This window comes from Neophocaena asiaeorientalis, unplaced genomic scaffold, assembly GCF_003031525.2.
Source record: "Neophocaena asiaeorientalis asiaeorientalis breed wild unplaced genomic scaffold, Neophocaena_asiaeorientalis_V1.1 scaffold400, whole genome shotgun sequence".
Lineage (NCBI taxonomy): Eukaryota > Metazoa > Chordata > Mammalia > Artiodactyla > Phocoenidae > Neophocaena > Neophocaena asiaeorientalis.
In genome coordinates this window covers 2,807,042-2,823,966 of record NW_020175089.1, presented here as the reverse complement: position 1 = coordinate 2,823,966, position 16,925 = coordinate 2,807,042, and the positions used below count along the sequence as shown (strand labels likewise).

At 43.5% G+C, this 16,925-nt stretch overlaps 1 protein-coding gene across 2 annotated transcripts; it reads left to right on the top strand.

The window, feature by feature from the left end:
* The first annotated feature begins 765 nt into the window (after window positions 1-765).
* On the top strand, window positions 766-16,608 carry BMP2 (bone morphogenetic protein 2). 2 transcript variants are annotated; one of them, XM_024764245.1, is made up of 4 exons: window positions 1,554-1,767; window positions 2,908-3,257; window positions 10,810-11,600; window positions 16,533-16,608. In XM_024764245.1, exons 2-4 carry the CDS (start codon window positions 2,915-2,917, stop codon window positions 16,560-16,562), a joined length of 1,164 nt encoding a protein of 387 aa, XP_024620013.1. In that variant the 5' UTR covers window positions 1,554-1,767; window positions 2,908-2,914; the 3' UTR covers window positions 16,563-16,608. The 2 variants fall into 2 exon arrangements, with proteins under 2 accessions (XP_024620012.1, XP_024620013.1); XM_024764244.1 differs by lacking the exon at window positions 16,533-16,608 and having other exon boundaries at window positions 766-1,767; window positions 10,810-12,773.
* Window positions 16,609-16,925: the final 317 nt, after the last annotated feature.

The following is a 16,925-nucleotide window of genomic DNA, read 5'->3' as shown; positions in this document are numbered from 1 at the left end:
TCAGCTGCTGGGGCCTGGTGTAAGTGGGTGGGGCAGAAGGTTCTAAGGTCTCAGACCAGAATTGTCCTGTCTGCTTGGCTCACACTGTGCGTTATTTTACCTTCCTCTGAGTTGCCTCTGAGCTGGGCAAGATAAATATCACAAGGCATGAAGTGATTGCTACCGTAAGAAGAAATAAAATCCCTCTCATCCTCTCTTCTCTCTCTCTCTCTCTCTCTCTCTCACACACACACACACACACACACACACACACACACACACACACGTGGACGTAAACAGAGTCCACAATGCACATGTCACATATAGCAGGACATCCATTTCACATAGACATATGTTTACAGAAATGTGTGGTTTCGTTAGCACATATTTACATATACGAATATTTGTGTATTACACATATACTTATTGGAGTAATAGTGCACATTTATATAAATACATTTACATATGTAAATAAATATATCTCTCTGTGTTAAAGCTTAAGTAACACCCAATATCCAATCTCTAGTTTTGTTTTAATTCTCCTCCCACCCCGGGGAAACACAGAAGTGTGTACCCCAAGCCTATGCCAAGATGCCTTGTAACTTGGTTGAGTTCTTCTTTTAATCGACTATTATTGAACATCTTCAAACTGAAAGTTGAATAACGGGCCGGGAGGGGAAATAAGGCCCGACCCAGCATTCGTCCGGGATTTCGCTCCCGGAGCCCCTCAGGCTCCGCCGCCCACACGGACGACCTAGGCGCTAGCGCCTTGCGGATTACTGCGGGCTCCGAGGCACCCGCGCCCGCAGACCCTGCGCGGGTTGGAGCACCCGGCCGTGCGCGCCGCTGCGCCGTGGCCTCGGCTGCCCGGGCCAAGCCGGAGCCTAAGACCGGCGTGCAGAGCGCCGGGGAGCCGGGAGCCGAGCCCGAGCGCCGCGATGCCGATCACCTCCCGCCGTTGCTCGGGGGCCTGGGACGTGCCGGCCGAGGTGTGATCGTACCCCAGGCTGGCCACAAAGGGCACAGCGGCTTGGCCCGGGGGCGAGGAGAGCGAGGGGAGAGCGCAGCCACTCGCTTCGGCAGCCCGAAACTCGGCTCGACTCTCTGGAGAATGCGCCCGAGGACGCCGGAGCGCCGGAGCCGCGGTGGTTTCAACTGGCTAGCGCTAATGGGGGTGCACTGGAGGAAGGCAGAGTGATGCGGGGGGGCAACTCGCCCGGCACCAAGATCGCCGCTGCGCCCTTCCCCGGACCCGGCGTCTCCCAGGATGGCTGGCCCGAGCCATGGGCCCCGGCGGAGCTAGCGCCGAGCGCCCGACCCTCGCCCCCACAGTCCCGGAGCCAGCGCCCCGCGGGGCCACGCGTCCCATGGGCTCTGGTTCCTAAGGACGACGACAGCACCAGCTTTTCCTTTCTCCCTTCCCTTCCCTGCTCCGCACTCCTCCCCCTGCTCGCTGTTGTTGTGTGTCAGCACTTGGCTGAAGACTTCTTGAACTTGCAGGGAGAGTAACTTGCGCTCCCCACTTCGCGCCGGTGCCTCTGCCCCAGCGGACCCAGCCTCGCCGCCTGCGAACCCCGCCGCCCCTCCACTCCACCGCTGGGCCCGACCCGAGACGCTTTTCCCTGCGTAGAGAGACTGCCGGGCCGGCACCCGGGAGGAGAAAGAGGAGGCGAAAGAAGGGAACCCGGTCCCTGCGCCAGGTCCTTCAGCCAGAGCTTTTTCCATGTGGAGGCTCTTTCAATGGACGTGTCCCCGCGTGCTTCTTAGACGGTCTGCGGTCTCCTAAAGGTAGACAACGTGGGCCGAGGCCGGGGCTGTGGGTGGGCGCGGGGCCCGGGCGGATGAGCCCCTCGCGGGGCCAGGTTGGGCCGGACGTAAACAGAGCAGGTCCACGTGCAGCCGAGCTTCTGCGGGGATGCCCCCATCCTACCGCCGCCGGGCGACCGTCGGCTTTACACTCCCGGCTCGCACTTTTCCGCCCCTCCTCCCTCCCTTCTTTTCGGCATTTTATTAGGGCTGTTAACACTTAGATGATTTTATTTTTAAGGCAAAGAAATCCCTTGGAGAGGGTGGCCCCTGGATTTCACCCGTTAGCTGCCAACCTGTACGCCTTGCCGTGGCGATCCCTTCTGACTTTTTTTCAGGTTTCTCCGGGAGACCTGCTCTCTGTACTCAGAGCTGCGTCCCATTTGGGAAAATATTAGAAGTTGGGATTCTCCCTGTTTGTTTCCAGGAATGCGAGGGGGCAGTTCTGTCGTGCCACCTTGTGCTGACACGGGAATTAATAGATATTAGCCATCTACGTAATCCTATGAAGATACCTGCGTATCTTGACTGCATTGGGGGGAGGGGGTTCGGGGATGGAGTGGCCTGCCCTGACATCTCTGAGGTTAGAGACGTGGGCCACAGGTTGCAAGTGACTTCGGAAGTTGTGCCCCTGAGTTTACTGGCTCTGGAAGTTATAGACCGTGTGTGTGTATCAGGAAGTTCTATACAGTGCCTCTAAGGAAGTCACATGCACCATTTGTGTTTATATGCCAGCGAGCGCTGTGTGATTGGGTTAGTTTAGGGGACGGAGGGGTGTGAGACCAAACGGTGGTTTCCCCAGGTTCCCTGCACAGGCTGTCAGCGTGTCACAGAAAGAAAAGGTGACAGTCACTGACGCGGGGTGGGGGTGGGGGCAAATTTTGTCAGACGGATTGAGAATGGAATGGAAGGGTGAAATCCATCTGGCTCAGGAACTAAGGGTCTTCCATTCTCCTAAACGTTTGAACTTCAACTCCTCTGAAGTGTCTCCGCGAGTGTTGTCAGCCGGGTGGGCACCCTGGAGGAGGAAGCAAGGGGACCGAGCGGGAGCCGGGACCGCGGGGGCGGAAGGGGGGAGGGCTGGGCGGAGAACTCCGTGACTCACGTCGGCCCTGTCCTCAGGTCGACCATGGTGGCCGGGACCCGCTGTCTTCTAGCGTTGCTGCTTCCCCAGGTCCTCCTGGGCGTTGCGGCCGGCCTCATTCCCGAGCTGGGCCGGAGGAAGTTCGCGGTGTCTGCTGGCCGGTCTTCGTCCCAGCCCTCGGACGACGTCCTGAGTGAGTTCGAGTTGCGGCTGCTTAGCATGTTCGGCCTGAAGCAGAGACCCACCCCCAGCAGGGGTGCCGTGGTGCCCCCCTACATGCTGGACCTGTACCGCCGGCACTCGGGCCAGCCTGGCGCGCCCGCCCCGGACCACCGGCTGGAGAGGGCAGCCAGCCTCGCCAACACCGTGCGCAGCTTCCACCACGAAGGTGAGGCTTGGAGCCGGGGCGCGGGGGCGGAGACGGGGGCGGGGAGTCGTCCATCCAAGCGCCCCACAGTGGGCAGACAGCAGGCGTCCCTGGAAGGGCAGCTTGGCCGGGGCGCTGCAGACGTTTCCATGTTTGCCTCTGCAAGAACCTTTACGAACCTGGCATTCACTCACTGCCTGTGTGGCGGGAGAGCCAGGGATTCCCCTTTGGTAAATCTGCACCCTTTTCCTGGCTTGCAGCCAGAAGAGCGACTCCTCCTCCAGGAACTGGAGAGAAATCAAGTGATGGGGAAGATGAGGGCAAAAGGCTTGCCCCTAGTCAGCTAAACGTGCAAGAATTCCATAGGAGAAGAATGAGGAGGGGGGCAGATTGGGATCTCTTTAGGTCTGTTTGGAAGCCTTTGCTCTATAAATCTGCTTCTCTTGCTTAAGCCGGGGTTTCAAGCATGACAGAGCCAAGGGCAGAATTTTCAGAGATAGTATTGAAAAATCAAAGCCCAGGGTTTCAATGTCTTTCTAATTTACAGTAGATCTGGACCTGGTTTGGAAGATTTCAAATCCCTATCTAATCCTCGTGGGAGATCAATTCCACAATCAATCTTATTGTTTCCACAATGACTTTCTTGTCTTGTGCTTAAATCTGAGATGAACTCCGGAGTAGAGACAAGGCTAGCCTTCAGATAAAAGCTTTTGCAGCAACTGCCTGTTTTCCTTCATGTGCACTGAAATGTGGGGTTTTTTTCTTTTATGATACTGGATGTGGTTCTTTTAAGGTAGGATGTTTATACTTGTTTCATCAGAAAGGCACTTAGTGGATTTGAAATGTCTTAGAGCAGCTAGTGAGATCTGTTGTACCCAAGTTCTTAGGGCAATTGGTCAAAAATATTTTCCACTTCAATTCTTTTTCTACACTTTTAAATGCTCCTTTGGCTTAACACATTCTAAACGAGCCCAGGTTCGTTCAAGTTCTACAGAATGGTCCAAAGATGTATATCACACAGCAGCCACTTATAGGATATCAGGGAACTGGGATATTGTTCCGGTTTTCTTGCCTTGCCTTGCTGAGGTGGTCAATTTCAAGTGGAAATCTACCCTCTGATATAAACAAATCAGTAGTGTCACAGCCAGGCATTTTCTGCCAGTGTGAAGGAGAACTTATACTTGTGAGAACAGCAGTCAATAGTGGGAAGGGGTCCTAAAGGCCGGTCACATAACAAAAGGGACTTCATCAAGGCAGCTATACATAATGAAGGGGACATGAATTGAAAAATCAGTTCATTTTTCAGCACATTTCTAAGTGAGGTGCTGTCTGCTAGCAGAAATCATATTTGAAAGGAAATAAGATCTCATTTTACTCCTTCAGGATTCATCCACTGAAAGCAGAAGTTGTCTGTTGTCATGCAGAAATGTTCTTGTTCCTGTACATTCTGTCATCACCACCTTGGGGAGATTATAGATCCAGCTCATCATTCCCAGCTGCTGCTGATTAGAATTGTTTCTCTGGATAGAAAAGTAATAAGAATTGCTATTTCAGCCACCTCTCCTGGAGATATAGCATGGAAACCATTCTGAACTTTATTTTTAAGGCCAAGAAGGCACTGTGTGTGTCTCTTAGAACTTTAAAGGAAGATAGATCATTTAAGGCATTTGACACCTAAAAACGTTCAGTTGCATGAGGATTCCATCAGTGAAGTCTGCATATTTCTCCTTCCTCTGGAAGTGGCTCGACCAAAACTAAACAGTCTAGAACTTATTGGAGTGTATAATTTTAAGTTAAAGAGCGTGCTTGAGTTTATAAGTCAGAATTTATGTCTTTAAACGTGTAAATGTTATGCACCAAATAGTGCAGAAGTTACCAACTTGCTTAAAATCAAGTTGCAATAATAACTTCAGATCTTTATGAAATTAGATAATAAAAAAAAAGCTATGTAATGTTTGCCCCAAATTTCAACAAACACATTCCTTTTCTTCTTAAGACTAGCATATAATCATTAAGCTACAAATTGCCCTTTTTTGAAGACCGTTTCATTTTTACGTAAACCAGAATTTGGTTTTTGTAAATATTCTTGTTTATAAAACATCCATGCATGGCACTAAAAAATCTTTTAATAAACCATGTGATTAAGGCTGCAGGTTTAAGAGCAGAATTTGGTTCCTAGAGCCCTTGTGGATGTTTTTTTGGTAAAGGACCTGATTACGAGAATTACCTGTTGGTTTTATTTGCGGGTAGGATCTGGGTGATTTGGCGAAATACAAGACAAGAAGTATCATGATGGCATTCTTTCAACCGATGTGTGAAGATAATGGGTCTACATCATAGGTGATCTGACACAGAAATTATCAGTTGTCATTTCTCCTATTAAGCTTTGTCTAGTCCTTTCTCCAGTGTCTTTTATTCGGGAGAGCCCAAGCGCTGGAAAATTTTTCTTTTTTCAAAGTTGTTAAAAAGTGCTTCGGAACTGCCACTGAGGATAGAAAAATCACTTCTTCAACTGGAAACAGTGTTTTGTGTTTTGCTTGTAGTTAAAAACACATTGAAATAGGTTGACTTGATTGGCCTTGCAAAAAATCTTCATTCTTTCCTGTCAGATTGGAATATGGAAGGACCACGTGCTCGCTCTCCAGACTCTGAAGGACACAGTTCTCTTTTTGCCCAAAATAACTGAATTATTTGCCTCTATGACTGAAGCTTTGAAATAGAGATTAACCCCGTTCCCACAAATGTAATTTTCTTGAAAATATTCATTTATAAGGAAAGTTCAAGAAACAACCACTGCTCTGTGATGGAGCACTGGTATCACAAATTCCCAGTGCAACCAAAGGATTTGGACACATACACCCCCCCAAACCAGTGCTCACTTGGGGTGCTTCCCTAGTGTCCCCAGGTATTTCATTGTGATTGTGAAAGGCCCCCTTTAGGTAGAACAGGCATTCTATTTGGAAATGCTCATAGAGATTGAGGCTTTGGTGCCCAGAGATAGTTCTTGCACTTATGTTTTCCATTTTGCCTCGTTTTTAGTGGTTCCTCTCTGTTCCCCCTTGATCCCTCCTCATTGAGCTATTTTGTCTTTTTAAGACTTTCACTTTGTGTGTTTCACCAAATAAGCAACAATAAGAGGGCCCTGGATCATTCCAAAGGTGTTGGAGCTAAGAGAGTGCGTAGAGGCCAAATCAGGGTTGGTGACCACGACCATGCTCTTTCTTTTAGCTGCCATCTCCTTTGTTGTCTTTTTAACTGATTCATTTTAACCTTTTGTATTTTATCGTTGTTTTTCTCCTTGATACATCAATTCTCTAACCATTATTTTATATTTTGGAAAATTTTATTTATTATTCTCCACTACTTTCATTTTATTTCAGGGCAGTGATTTCCAACCTTACTGATTTACTAGAACATTTCCAGGTTTTTATTGTTGTTTTCTTAATGGACATTTTTTGTCTAAAGAGTGTTGCAAAATTCTCAAAATGTAATGACAACTCACTTTTTGCTAAAACCCATCAAAACTTGTCCTCGTCATACTGTAGGACAAACAGGCAGTCACAAAATATCAGTGGTTCCACACAAGATCTGTATGTCCCAGTGGCCCCTGCCACTTTACCTTTCTGCTTTACTTTTCTGTTCTGTCTGCTTCTTCCACCATTTCTATCCCTTTAACTGGGACAGAACTTGCCCTACGGTTATCACTGTGTTAAATATAAATCTGCCTCTAATGGTTTTGACTTTTGCTTGAGTTTTTGACTCCTCCCCTATGTTAGATGGTGCCGTCTAGTGGCCAGAAACTTGGGAGCTGCAGTAGACTCAAGTTCATAGCTATGTTCTTAGTTTACTAGCTCTGTGACCTTAGGAAAATCACATAACCTCTCTGAGCTCCAACTATTTCATTTACAAAATGGAGCTAGTAACAGTTCCTCTGTAACTGATTTGTCATAAGGTAATTCATATAAAGTTCTTAGTGCCAGACCTGACACAAACAACCATTAAGCACACTTGCTGTCATTATCGTGATGACTTGTTTCTTTATGTCCTATTCTCCCCTGGTCTAGGGAAGATGCCAAAGTGGACCTAGGCTAGCTGAGGGAATTCAGTCTCGTCTTTTTGAATGTAGATGAATAATTGACAGCGTAGATGATTAAGTTAGAACTTCACTTTTTGGAGGAGAAGTCAAATGTCATTGTTGCCTTATTTTTCTTTACTTTCCCACATTTTTGTAGCCATAGCTCCATCTATTTGGATAAGAACTTAGAGGTTCAAGAACCCATGTCTAAGATAGGCTGGAATCCTCAGATCCCTTGGCAAGTGCAGCTTATTCAATAAGGGTTATTTACAGAGAATTAATAATTGTATATACCTCTAGAAAAGCATACATTACCTACTTAGGTAAATACTCCATATTTTCAGAATCCCTAGGCTTGTTGTGGTGATTTGCAGATTCTTTACTTCATTTCAGGTTCAGATTTTTTTCTGCCTTCTAGAAAAATTTCATGTTCCCTTGAAGATCAAAGGAGAGGGTAGTAGGTGCCCTAACCTTGGTCAGTTGTTTTCCTGGGTTTGGGGGTTCCTATGACTTTCTGACTTATCTCTGTGACCAGAGTCTGCAGTCAGGGGTCTTGTCATGGAGGCCTTTGTATTAAGGAGGGATAGTGGTCCTTCAGGGATTAGGCTGACTGAGATGAAACTGCACAGTTGGAGAGGGATCTTCACATTACTTGTTAATGTTTAATAGTGTAATTTTTTCCTTTGCTAAGTGATTATCCTTTTGGCCACTTACTTCCAATGAGATTTTGAAGCACACGAAACTGCTTTTTTTATAGGTTAAATCCAGTTGAATGGTGGTAGTTTTGTATAATTCAGTCTCATATTAGTCTTTTGGAGGGTTATTGTTCTATTTAATGCCCCTTTTATACCCATCCTCTTTACTTCATTTACTTGTCTCTCGTGCTTACCTGGGAGATTGTTCCTTCATCCTCCTCCTGGCTGTGTGTGTGTGTGTGTGTGTGTGTGTGTGTGTGTGTGTGTGTATGATTTCTCTGGGCACCTTTGTTAATACAGCTGTTCCCCAAAGGCCCTGGATAATGTGCCATTCCTTCCTCTCCTTAAAAGAAGAGAGAGCATTTTTAGGTGTGCCGGGATCAGCGAAGTCAGTTGCCAGGGTCCAGGCCTTGGCTTTGTGTCATTGTGTCTGATGGATGTGCAGATTTTTAGGTCACTCTTCTTTTCTGTGGTAGCTGGTGGCTTCTCTGCTGAAAGAATGCCTTCAGGGGAAACATCAGAGGGCTTGTGAATTGCAGGGAGGAAAGGAAAGAAGGGGCTAAACACAACCCTTGATACTTGTCGGAGCCACAGAGGAGAGCTCTGGTTGATTGGTGGGAGGGTTATTTTAAAAATAGTGCCTGGCCAGAAGTACCATTAGCCAGCAGCGGGGTTTAGAGCGGCTCCCCAAAGGTATCCGTACGGGTACGGGTTAGCAGGCTTGAGGGGACCGTGGGGGACTCCCTTCTTGGCCTGATGGTCTCCCTGTCCAAGGAGAGGAGCTTTAGATCTTTCTGTTCTGAGTCTGGCTGCTCACCCTGGCCTCAAGTCTTACTCCTTGGCCAACGCTAATGGTTCTTCTATTCATTCCTATATTATTTAACAAAAAGGCACTTTAAAATATGTTCCTGGGGCTTCCCTGGTGGCGCAGTGGTTGAGAGTCCGCCTGCCAATGCAGGGGACACGGGTTCGTGCCCCGGTCCGGGAAGATCCCACATGCCGCAGAGCAGCTGGGCCCGTGAGCCATGGCCGCTGAGCCTGCGCGTCCGGAGCCTGTACTCCGCAATGGGAGAGGCCGCAACAGTGAGAGGCCCGCGTACCGCAAAAGAAAAAAAAAAAAATGTTCCTGGCAATTTATACTTGCATGTGAAAAACGTTCTTTAAAACCTTTAGCCTCGAAGGGCAGTTCACCAGCTTCCAGCATTACCTCACCTGAGAACTGCTAGAAATGCTGCATCTCAGGCCCTACCCCAGACTTACCCACTGAATCAGAATCTGCATTTGAAGAGTTAAGGTGTCCTATAGGTGTTTTGCACACAGGTTGAAGTTTGAGAAACGTCCCATTAAAGCATTCCTCCATAATTTGGTATAAACCACCCCTGTTGACCTTAGCTTGCAGTGATGATTATTGCTTTGATGATGAAGGTTTACACAGGTAGAACCTTTGAGTGAGCGATCTGAAGTGATTATCCTTTGCTAAAATGTCTAAATTTTGTGAACAATGAATAGCCGTTTGGTTCAGGAGAAATACAACCAGAAAATTAATGAAAATATGGTTTCCTCTTATGGTGATGACAGGGCCAAATAGATTTTGTTAGCACTCAGGTTGGATCCTGAATGAAGCAGGTAAAATTTGTTAACAGTGAAATAACAGGATGTGGTAAAGCTAGAAGAAAGTAAACCCAAATATCCCAAATTCTAGTGCTGTTTACTATCAATTTAATAATAATGTGCACCTTTGATGATTTGCAGACTATACATTCAAGGTGCTATGTTATATTTTATTGTTTGCTCGACAAGCAGTACTCCTTAAAACTGAAATTCTGGAATTTTAAATCAGGAAGAACTTTTATGAATAGCCCACTTGAATGACTATTTTAAAATAATGATAATAGATATAAAATGATTATTCTGTAATTAGATTATCCCTTACATCATGAATGTCATAATGACATTTCTGTAGATTTTTATAAATTTGGGGGAGATTTATCTGTATCCTGTAGCCTATTATTGGGTAGGTGTATAATTTTAATATGGTTTATTTTTTTTTAAAGATAAAGGAATTACAAACAGAAGAGAATTATTTTTTTTCCCAAAAGCATCTGCAATGAGATTTTGATTTTTGAGGTCATAAAGAGGTGAGAGAAGAGACAAAGTTGGGAAGTTATTTCTCTTGAAATCATCCAGCCTTAATTACTACAGTGTCCTAGTACCACCCTTACGTTTCCAAAGAAGTAGATCCCTGTAAATGCCTTTGTCTCTGGACTTTTGAGTAAAACAGTAGGGTGTACTTTGCAAAACGTCATCGTTGATGTTGAGTTTCAGAGTCTTTAATTAGGAAACTGAAATCTGTATATCGAGATTTGTAAATCATCTAAATGGCAGAGTAATGTTTTAGAATACTGCTTAAGGGATTGACATTAAAGCCTTTTTCTTTTTAAGAAATGCAATAATTTCCTCAAATTCTCACTCATTAGACCTCTATTAACTATAGTGCTGACTTTTTTTTTTTTGCCCTAAAGTCTGTGAATTCCAAAGAAATGCTTCACCATTTCCCCCATTATTATAGCCACCTGGAAGCAGTATTCACGTATTAGATTAAACACGTAACAGTGAATTGTGAAATTTTGTTTCATGGTGTGTACATTGACATAAATGTATAGAAAAGGGAGGATCATTTCTTTATCTGAAGGGCAAATTTTAACTTTCTGGCTGCAGATTTTTACATGTGTTAAATCAAACCCATACTTGCCAATCATACTGAATGATTTTTCTTTTTTTCTACTTTTTTCCATTAAATTAGAATCTTTGGAAGAATTGCCAGAAATAAGTGGAAAAACAACCCGTAGATTCTTCTTTAATTTAACTTCTATCCCCACTGAGGAGTTTATCACCTCAGCAGAACTTCAGGTCTTTCGGGAACAGATGCAGGAAACTTTGGAAAACAATAGCAGTTTCCATCACCGAATTAATATTTATGAAATTATAAAACCTGCCACAGCCAACTCCAAGTTCCCCGTGACCAGACTTCTGGACACCAGGTTGGTGACTCAGAATGCCAACAGGTGGGAGAGCTTTGATGTCACCCCTGCCGTGATGAGGTGGACAGCGCAGGGGCTCGCCAACCACGGGTTTGTGGTGGAGGTGGCCCACCCAGAGGACAGCCACGGGGTCTCCAAGAGGCACGTGCGGATTAGCAGGTCTTTGCACCAAGACAAGCACAGCTGGTCACAGAGAAGGCCCTTGCTGGTCACTTTTGGCCACGATGGGAAAGGACACCCTCTCCACCAAAGAGAAAAGCGTCAGGCAAAACACAAACAGCGGAAACGCCTCAAGTCCAGTTGTAAGAGACACCCTTTGTACGTGGACTTCAGTGACGTGGGGTGGAATGACTGGATCGTCGCCCCCCCAGGGTATCATGCCTTTTACTGCCACGGGGAGTGCCCTTTCCCCCTGGCTGATCACCTGAACTCCACAAACCACGCCATCGTCCAGACGCTGGTCAACTCAGTGAACTCTAAGATTCCCAAGGCATGCTGTGTCCCAACAGAACTCAGTGCCATCTCCATGCTGTACCTTGACGAGAATGAAAAGGTGGTATTAAAGAACTATCAGGACATGGTTGTCGAGGGTTGTGGGTGTCGTTAGCACAGCAAAATAAAATAAAATAAATAAATATATATATATATTTTAGAAAAAAGCAAAAAAAAAATCAAGTTGACACTTTAATATTTCCCAATGAAGACTTTATTTATGGAATGGAATGGAGAAAAAAAAACAGCTATTTTGAAAATATATTTATATCTACGAAAAGAAGTTGGGAAAACAAATATTTTAATCAGAGAATTATTCCTTAAAGATTTTAAAATGTATTTAGTTGTACATTTTATATGGGTTCAACCCCAGCACATGAAGTATAATGGTCAGATTTATTTTGTATTTATTTACTATTATAACCACTTTTTAGGAAAAATAGCTAATTTGTATTTATATGTAATCAAAAGAAGTATTGGGTTTGTACATAATTTTCCAAAAATTGTAGTTGTTTTCAGTCGTGTGTATTTAAGATGAAAAGTCTACATGGAAGGTTACTCTGGCAAAGTGCTTAGCACATTTGCTTTTTTTTTTGCAGTGCTACTGTTAAGGTCACAAGTTCATGTCCAGAAAAAAAAAAAGTGGATAATCCACTCTGCTGACTTTCAAGATTATTATATTATTCAATTCTCAGGAATGTTGCAGAGTGGTTGTCCAGTCCATGAGAACTTACGTCCTTATTAGGTGGAATATTTGGATAAGAACCAGACATTGCTGATCTAATATAGAAATCCCCCACCCCTTAGTTTGCAGAAAGAGTAAAGCAGGACCAATAGAAATAATTAAGAAAAGATAAACCTGCAGGAAAGTGAATGATGGTTTGTTGTTCTTCTTTCCTAAACTAGTGACCCCTTCAAAGGGGCTGGTCTGGCCAAAGTATTAAATAAAACATAAGATTTCGTCATTATTGATATTGTGGTCATGTATATTTAAAATTGATATCTAGTGGCCCTCGTGAAGAGTTGAAAATTGATTTGTATTTTACTTTTACCTCACCTAAGAGCTCTTTATGCTCAAAAGGACTCAATTTTCTAACTGCCTCTCCACAGCAAAATTGTTTTCTGCCTACCCCTGTTCTCTGTTCCATCAGCTTGCTTTTCTTTCCAAGGTTATGTGTTTGAACACATTTCTCCAAATGTTAAACCTATTTCAGATAATAAATATCAAAGCTCTGGCATTTCATTCTATAAAGGCCAACCTGTAAGAGAAAATGGTGCATTTGTACAGCGTTCACAAAGATTACCTTGTGTTTGCATTTTTGCTTCTGAGGCTACTCATTTTGGAGGGAGGTAGGGAGAAGGCAAGGAATAGTTGGAAATTTGCAGGCAAGTCATTGGCTAATTCCTAGGAATTAATCAGTGATTTAGTATTTCACATGGACCTCTTTGGGGCAGGAAGATTTAAGAGAAAACCGAAGCAACAAAAATCAAGCCAAACCTGGGGAACCCAAGATAAAGTTTCAGAGATGATATCCCATGCAATAGAGGCAATGGTGCCAAAAAATTAGAAAGGGAAAGTGTCTGAGATCAAGCTTCTACAAGGACATCTGCCAGTTGGACTGAAGCCCAAGCAGAATGAAGTCGAATTGGGCCGCTCAGAATGAACACATACCAGTGGCAGGGCTTCTGTGCTCTGGGTTGAAATCAGACCCAAGGAAGGGTTCGGTGGGTATGCTTGTATGGCCAGGGGACCCACAACCCCACGATTTTACTGGAAGTATTTTAAGGTCAATTTCTAGGACTTTGTGTCACCTCTGATCCTGCTGTGATTGGTGAGGCCTAGTTCTAATTTCCTTTCCTAGCCCTTCCTTGATGTGGCTGAAAAAAAGTGTGTTAGTAAAGGAACAGTGTTATCATCAGATTCTTCTCAGGAATTAACTTGCTATGACCCTGTTACATTTTGGGTGTGATAGATTTAACCCTCGTTTTGAGATTATGTAGATCATATTTTTCTGAAAAATTAGTACAAGTTATCTTTTATTCCTTCCAGTGTTAAAATCTTTTAGTTTCTTTTTATCCCTATTCTATTGCTCTTTATGTATCATTTGTGTTAGACATCCCTGTGGAGGGCGGGATTGTCTTTGTCCCTTGGCATTCTTCACCCTCTCTTGCCATGGATGTGAGGGGCAGGCTGCACAGTCGTAACATCTTAAAAAATAATAATCCACGTTTTCTCATCTCCAAATTCTCTAGATAAGAGTTGTAAAAGTACAGCACAAGAATTTCCATACATTTGGCAGTTCCGTCCCTTTTTATTTCTCTGCTTCATTGGGTCTGATTTTCTCGGTTAAAATGATTCTCAAATGTTCTTTTCTCAAACGGTTCTCAAATGGTTCTTGCATAATATATATGTGTGAATATATATAGACATATATGTGAATATATATAAATATATACACAAATATATGTGTAAATATACATACAAATATATGTGTGAATACATATAAATATATGTGTAAACATATATAGACATATATGTAATATGTATAAATATACCTATGAAGATATATGTGATTGGTATTACATATATATAGATGATGGCATTTTAAGTTTAGTTTCAGAGATTTTTTAATAGTTGAGGACTCTGACCCTCTTGGCAGCTCATTTGAGAAACATAATATTCTTACATATATTCTACATTCCTATAGACGTTTTGTCTCACATTCTTCATTCTGAGAAAAAAAGTGTCATAACTAACCCCGTGACACTGAATGTCTTCAGTTTTCAGTCACTATTCTATAGGAAACTTTGAATCTTTTTAGAGTTGGCTTTTCAAAAAATGTAGTAAGTTTCTGAATTTGTGGAGATCACCTTTCAAAATTAAGTTGTGTCATCTCGTTTTGTGCTTGTCTGGGCTGTGTGCACCTCCCTGGCATGGTTTTAACCTGTATGGCAGGTCCAGATTGCTCTGTTCATTTTTTGCCTTCAAAATTGGGGAAGAAGAAGATGAGTCGTTTACAGATTTCTCTGTGCTTCCATTTTTTCATAATTTCTACTCCATTTGCTGCTTTAAATTGTACCTCAGGAGGCCAAGAGTGGAGAGATGATCTATCAGTCTGGTCTAGGTAGCAGGCTACATCATTACTGGATAATCTAAGTGTTCCATATCTTTTTCCTCAGCTTTTTATTGGAGGTGGAAAAATCATTTGTGCATTTCACAGCACTTTTAAAAATAGTGTATTTCTATTCTAGAGTCATATTAATGTTAAGATATTGATTCATGGAGTGTTAGATGCCACAGCCCCCCAGTCTGTTATAAGGCAAAAGGAACCTAGCGTTGCAGTAAAGAACAATTTAAGTGTAGAAATAAGTGTGACATGGATAGGCAATCACAAAGAAGTAGGACTGCCCTGGCACTATTCTATTCTGCTTCATTTTTTGCAGGGGGCAGGTAGGGTGAGATGGGATTAATGCAGGTCTGCTTCACTCAGGTAAATTGCTTTTCCTCTTGCCTGCACCCCACTGACATAAATTACAGCCTTATGGTTTTCTCCAGGGCAGAGTTTTCTCACTGTTTCCCTGCCCTGCAAACTTCAAAGTGAACTTCTACCTAACTTGGGGGACCAATGCTCTAAATAAAACTTTTTAGATTTTAATGTGCATGCGAATCACCAATACTAGCTCCAGGAGAATGCAGCCTTGATGTGTATACAGACCCCTTGGGATCATGTTATAACGTAGGTTCTGTTGCCATGAGTCTGGGGTGGGGCCTGAGATTCTGCATTTCCAACACATTCCCAAGTGTAGCTGCCTTTACGCACCGGCTTAAGGTCTTACACATTGAGTAGCAAGGCTGTAAGAATTCTCAATCACAATAGCAGAAAGCAGGACTAAGTTTAGGCCCCTTGCTAAGAAATAGCACTAAAAGGAAAAACAAAACAAAACAACAAAACCTGTATACAGGATGGCATTTGGATACATTTTATCTGAAATGATGCCCTACATATTTTTTTCAAAGGCATTCTTTTCCCCCACAAGATGACTGGCAATTTTGTGTTCTAGCCACCCTCAGACATGAAAACACTTGGTTGCTTATCTTGTAAAATCTGCTCAGCTTGCTTGCTTGGGCATGTATGTAGTCAGTTTAGTCAAATACGTGTCAGTACATCTATGTGGATGGGGGAGCAGGTGCAAGCCCTTAACGTACTTTTAAAAAGTTTTAACACTTAAGTCAGTCCACTGAGTTGATCCCGTGTGATCTTAGTGCCAAGCGTCTGAGTTAAAAGTTTTCCCTTTGAAGGCAGCAAATAGATGTCATACATTTGAAGCATTTGTTTATACTAAAAATGATGCTTTATTTTTTTTTCAAGTTCTAAGACAGTTCACTCTACAGCACCATTGAGCCTAGAGGGTGATATAAAGCTTCCCAAGCTAGTATTTGACATTTGATTTAATGGATATTGGAATTTGTGATGCCACGGTTGGCTTCGAAGAAGGTGCTGAAGTGAATGGGCTCTGACTAGAAAAAGTTAAAGGAATTGACTTCCATCTGCAAAGGGGGTCAGCAAAGGAAGAACTTTGTCTTGGCCCCTCTTTTGTAGCAAAACATCTTAGGAAGGTCATCTGTTTAGTAGCCTCATTTTACTTTCTAAGGGAGCACTTTGAAGTTTTCTTACAAGCAACTCAGATTTGAATATTTGTTGAAGAAATGCTGAAATGAATGAATCCTAATCTCAAATACACTCTTTATATACATATATAACGTAGACATATATCGATATAGATATACACACACAGATAGATAGATAGATAGATAGATAGATAGATAGATAGATAGATAGATAGATAGATAGATAGATAGATATACCTATGTTTTCTCTTGCAAATACATATACCCCAGGGGAAAAAAATGTTGGTTTGTTCCTGTCTGGGGTCCAAATGCTGAGTGTAGGGTGCCTAATTTTGTATCCATTGGGTCTATCATTTCGTTTAGGTCTCCACATTTTGGACTGAGTCCTTCTGAGGTGCGTGAGCAGTGTGCCAGATATTGACTTGAACGCCACTTCCAGCCCGTGTTTGCCCTGCCTTCTGGGCCACACTCCAAGCAGTGCCAGGACTGCATTCTCGCTGCAGTGCGTGCCGATGAGCAGCTCTCTCTGCAAACCGCCCATTGCTGAAAACTCCCCTCGTGAGGAACAGGCTCTCATCTGGTCTGCATTTACACTGGAACTGCTTGGCCACAACACGATGAGAGAATAATTATTGAACTATTTTACTGTACAACTATTTCCAAATTGTTGATTCTTTATTGATTTCAGGAGGCAAGCTAATTGCCCCATGGCAACTTGATGTGAACATTTAATGAAGATCAGGAAACAGAGTTTAT

Coding starts and splice junctions, on each gene's coding strand:
- BMP2 (XM_024764244.1), top strand. CDS start 2,915: ATGGTGGCCGGGACCCGCTGTCTTCTAGCGTTGCTGCTTCCCCAGGTC. Junction 3,258..10,809: donor GCGCAGCTTCCACCACGAAG/GTGAGGCTTGGA, acceptor CCATTAAATTAG/AATCTTTGGAAGAATTGCCA.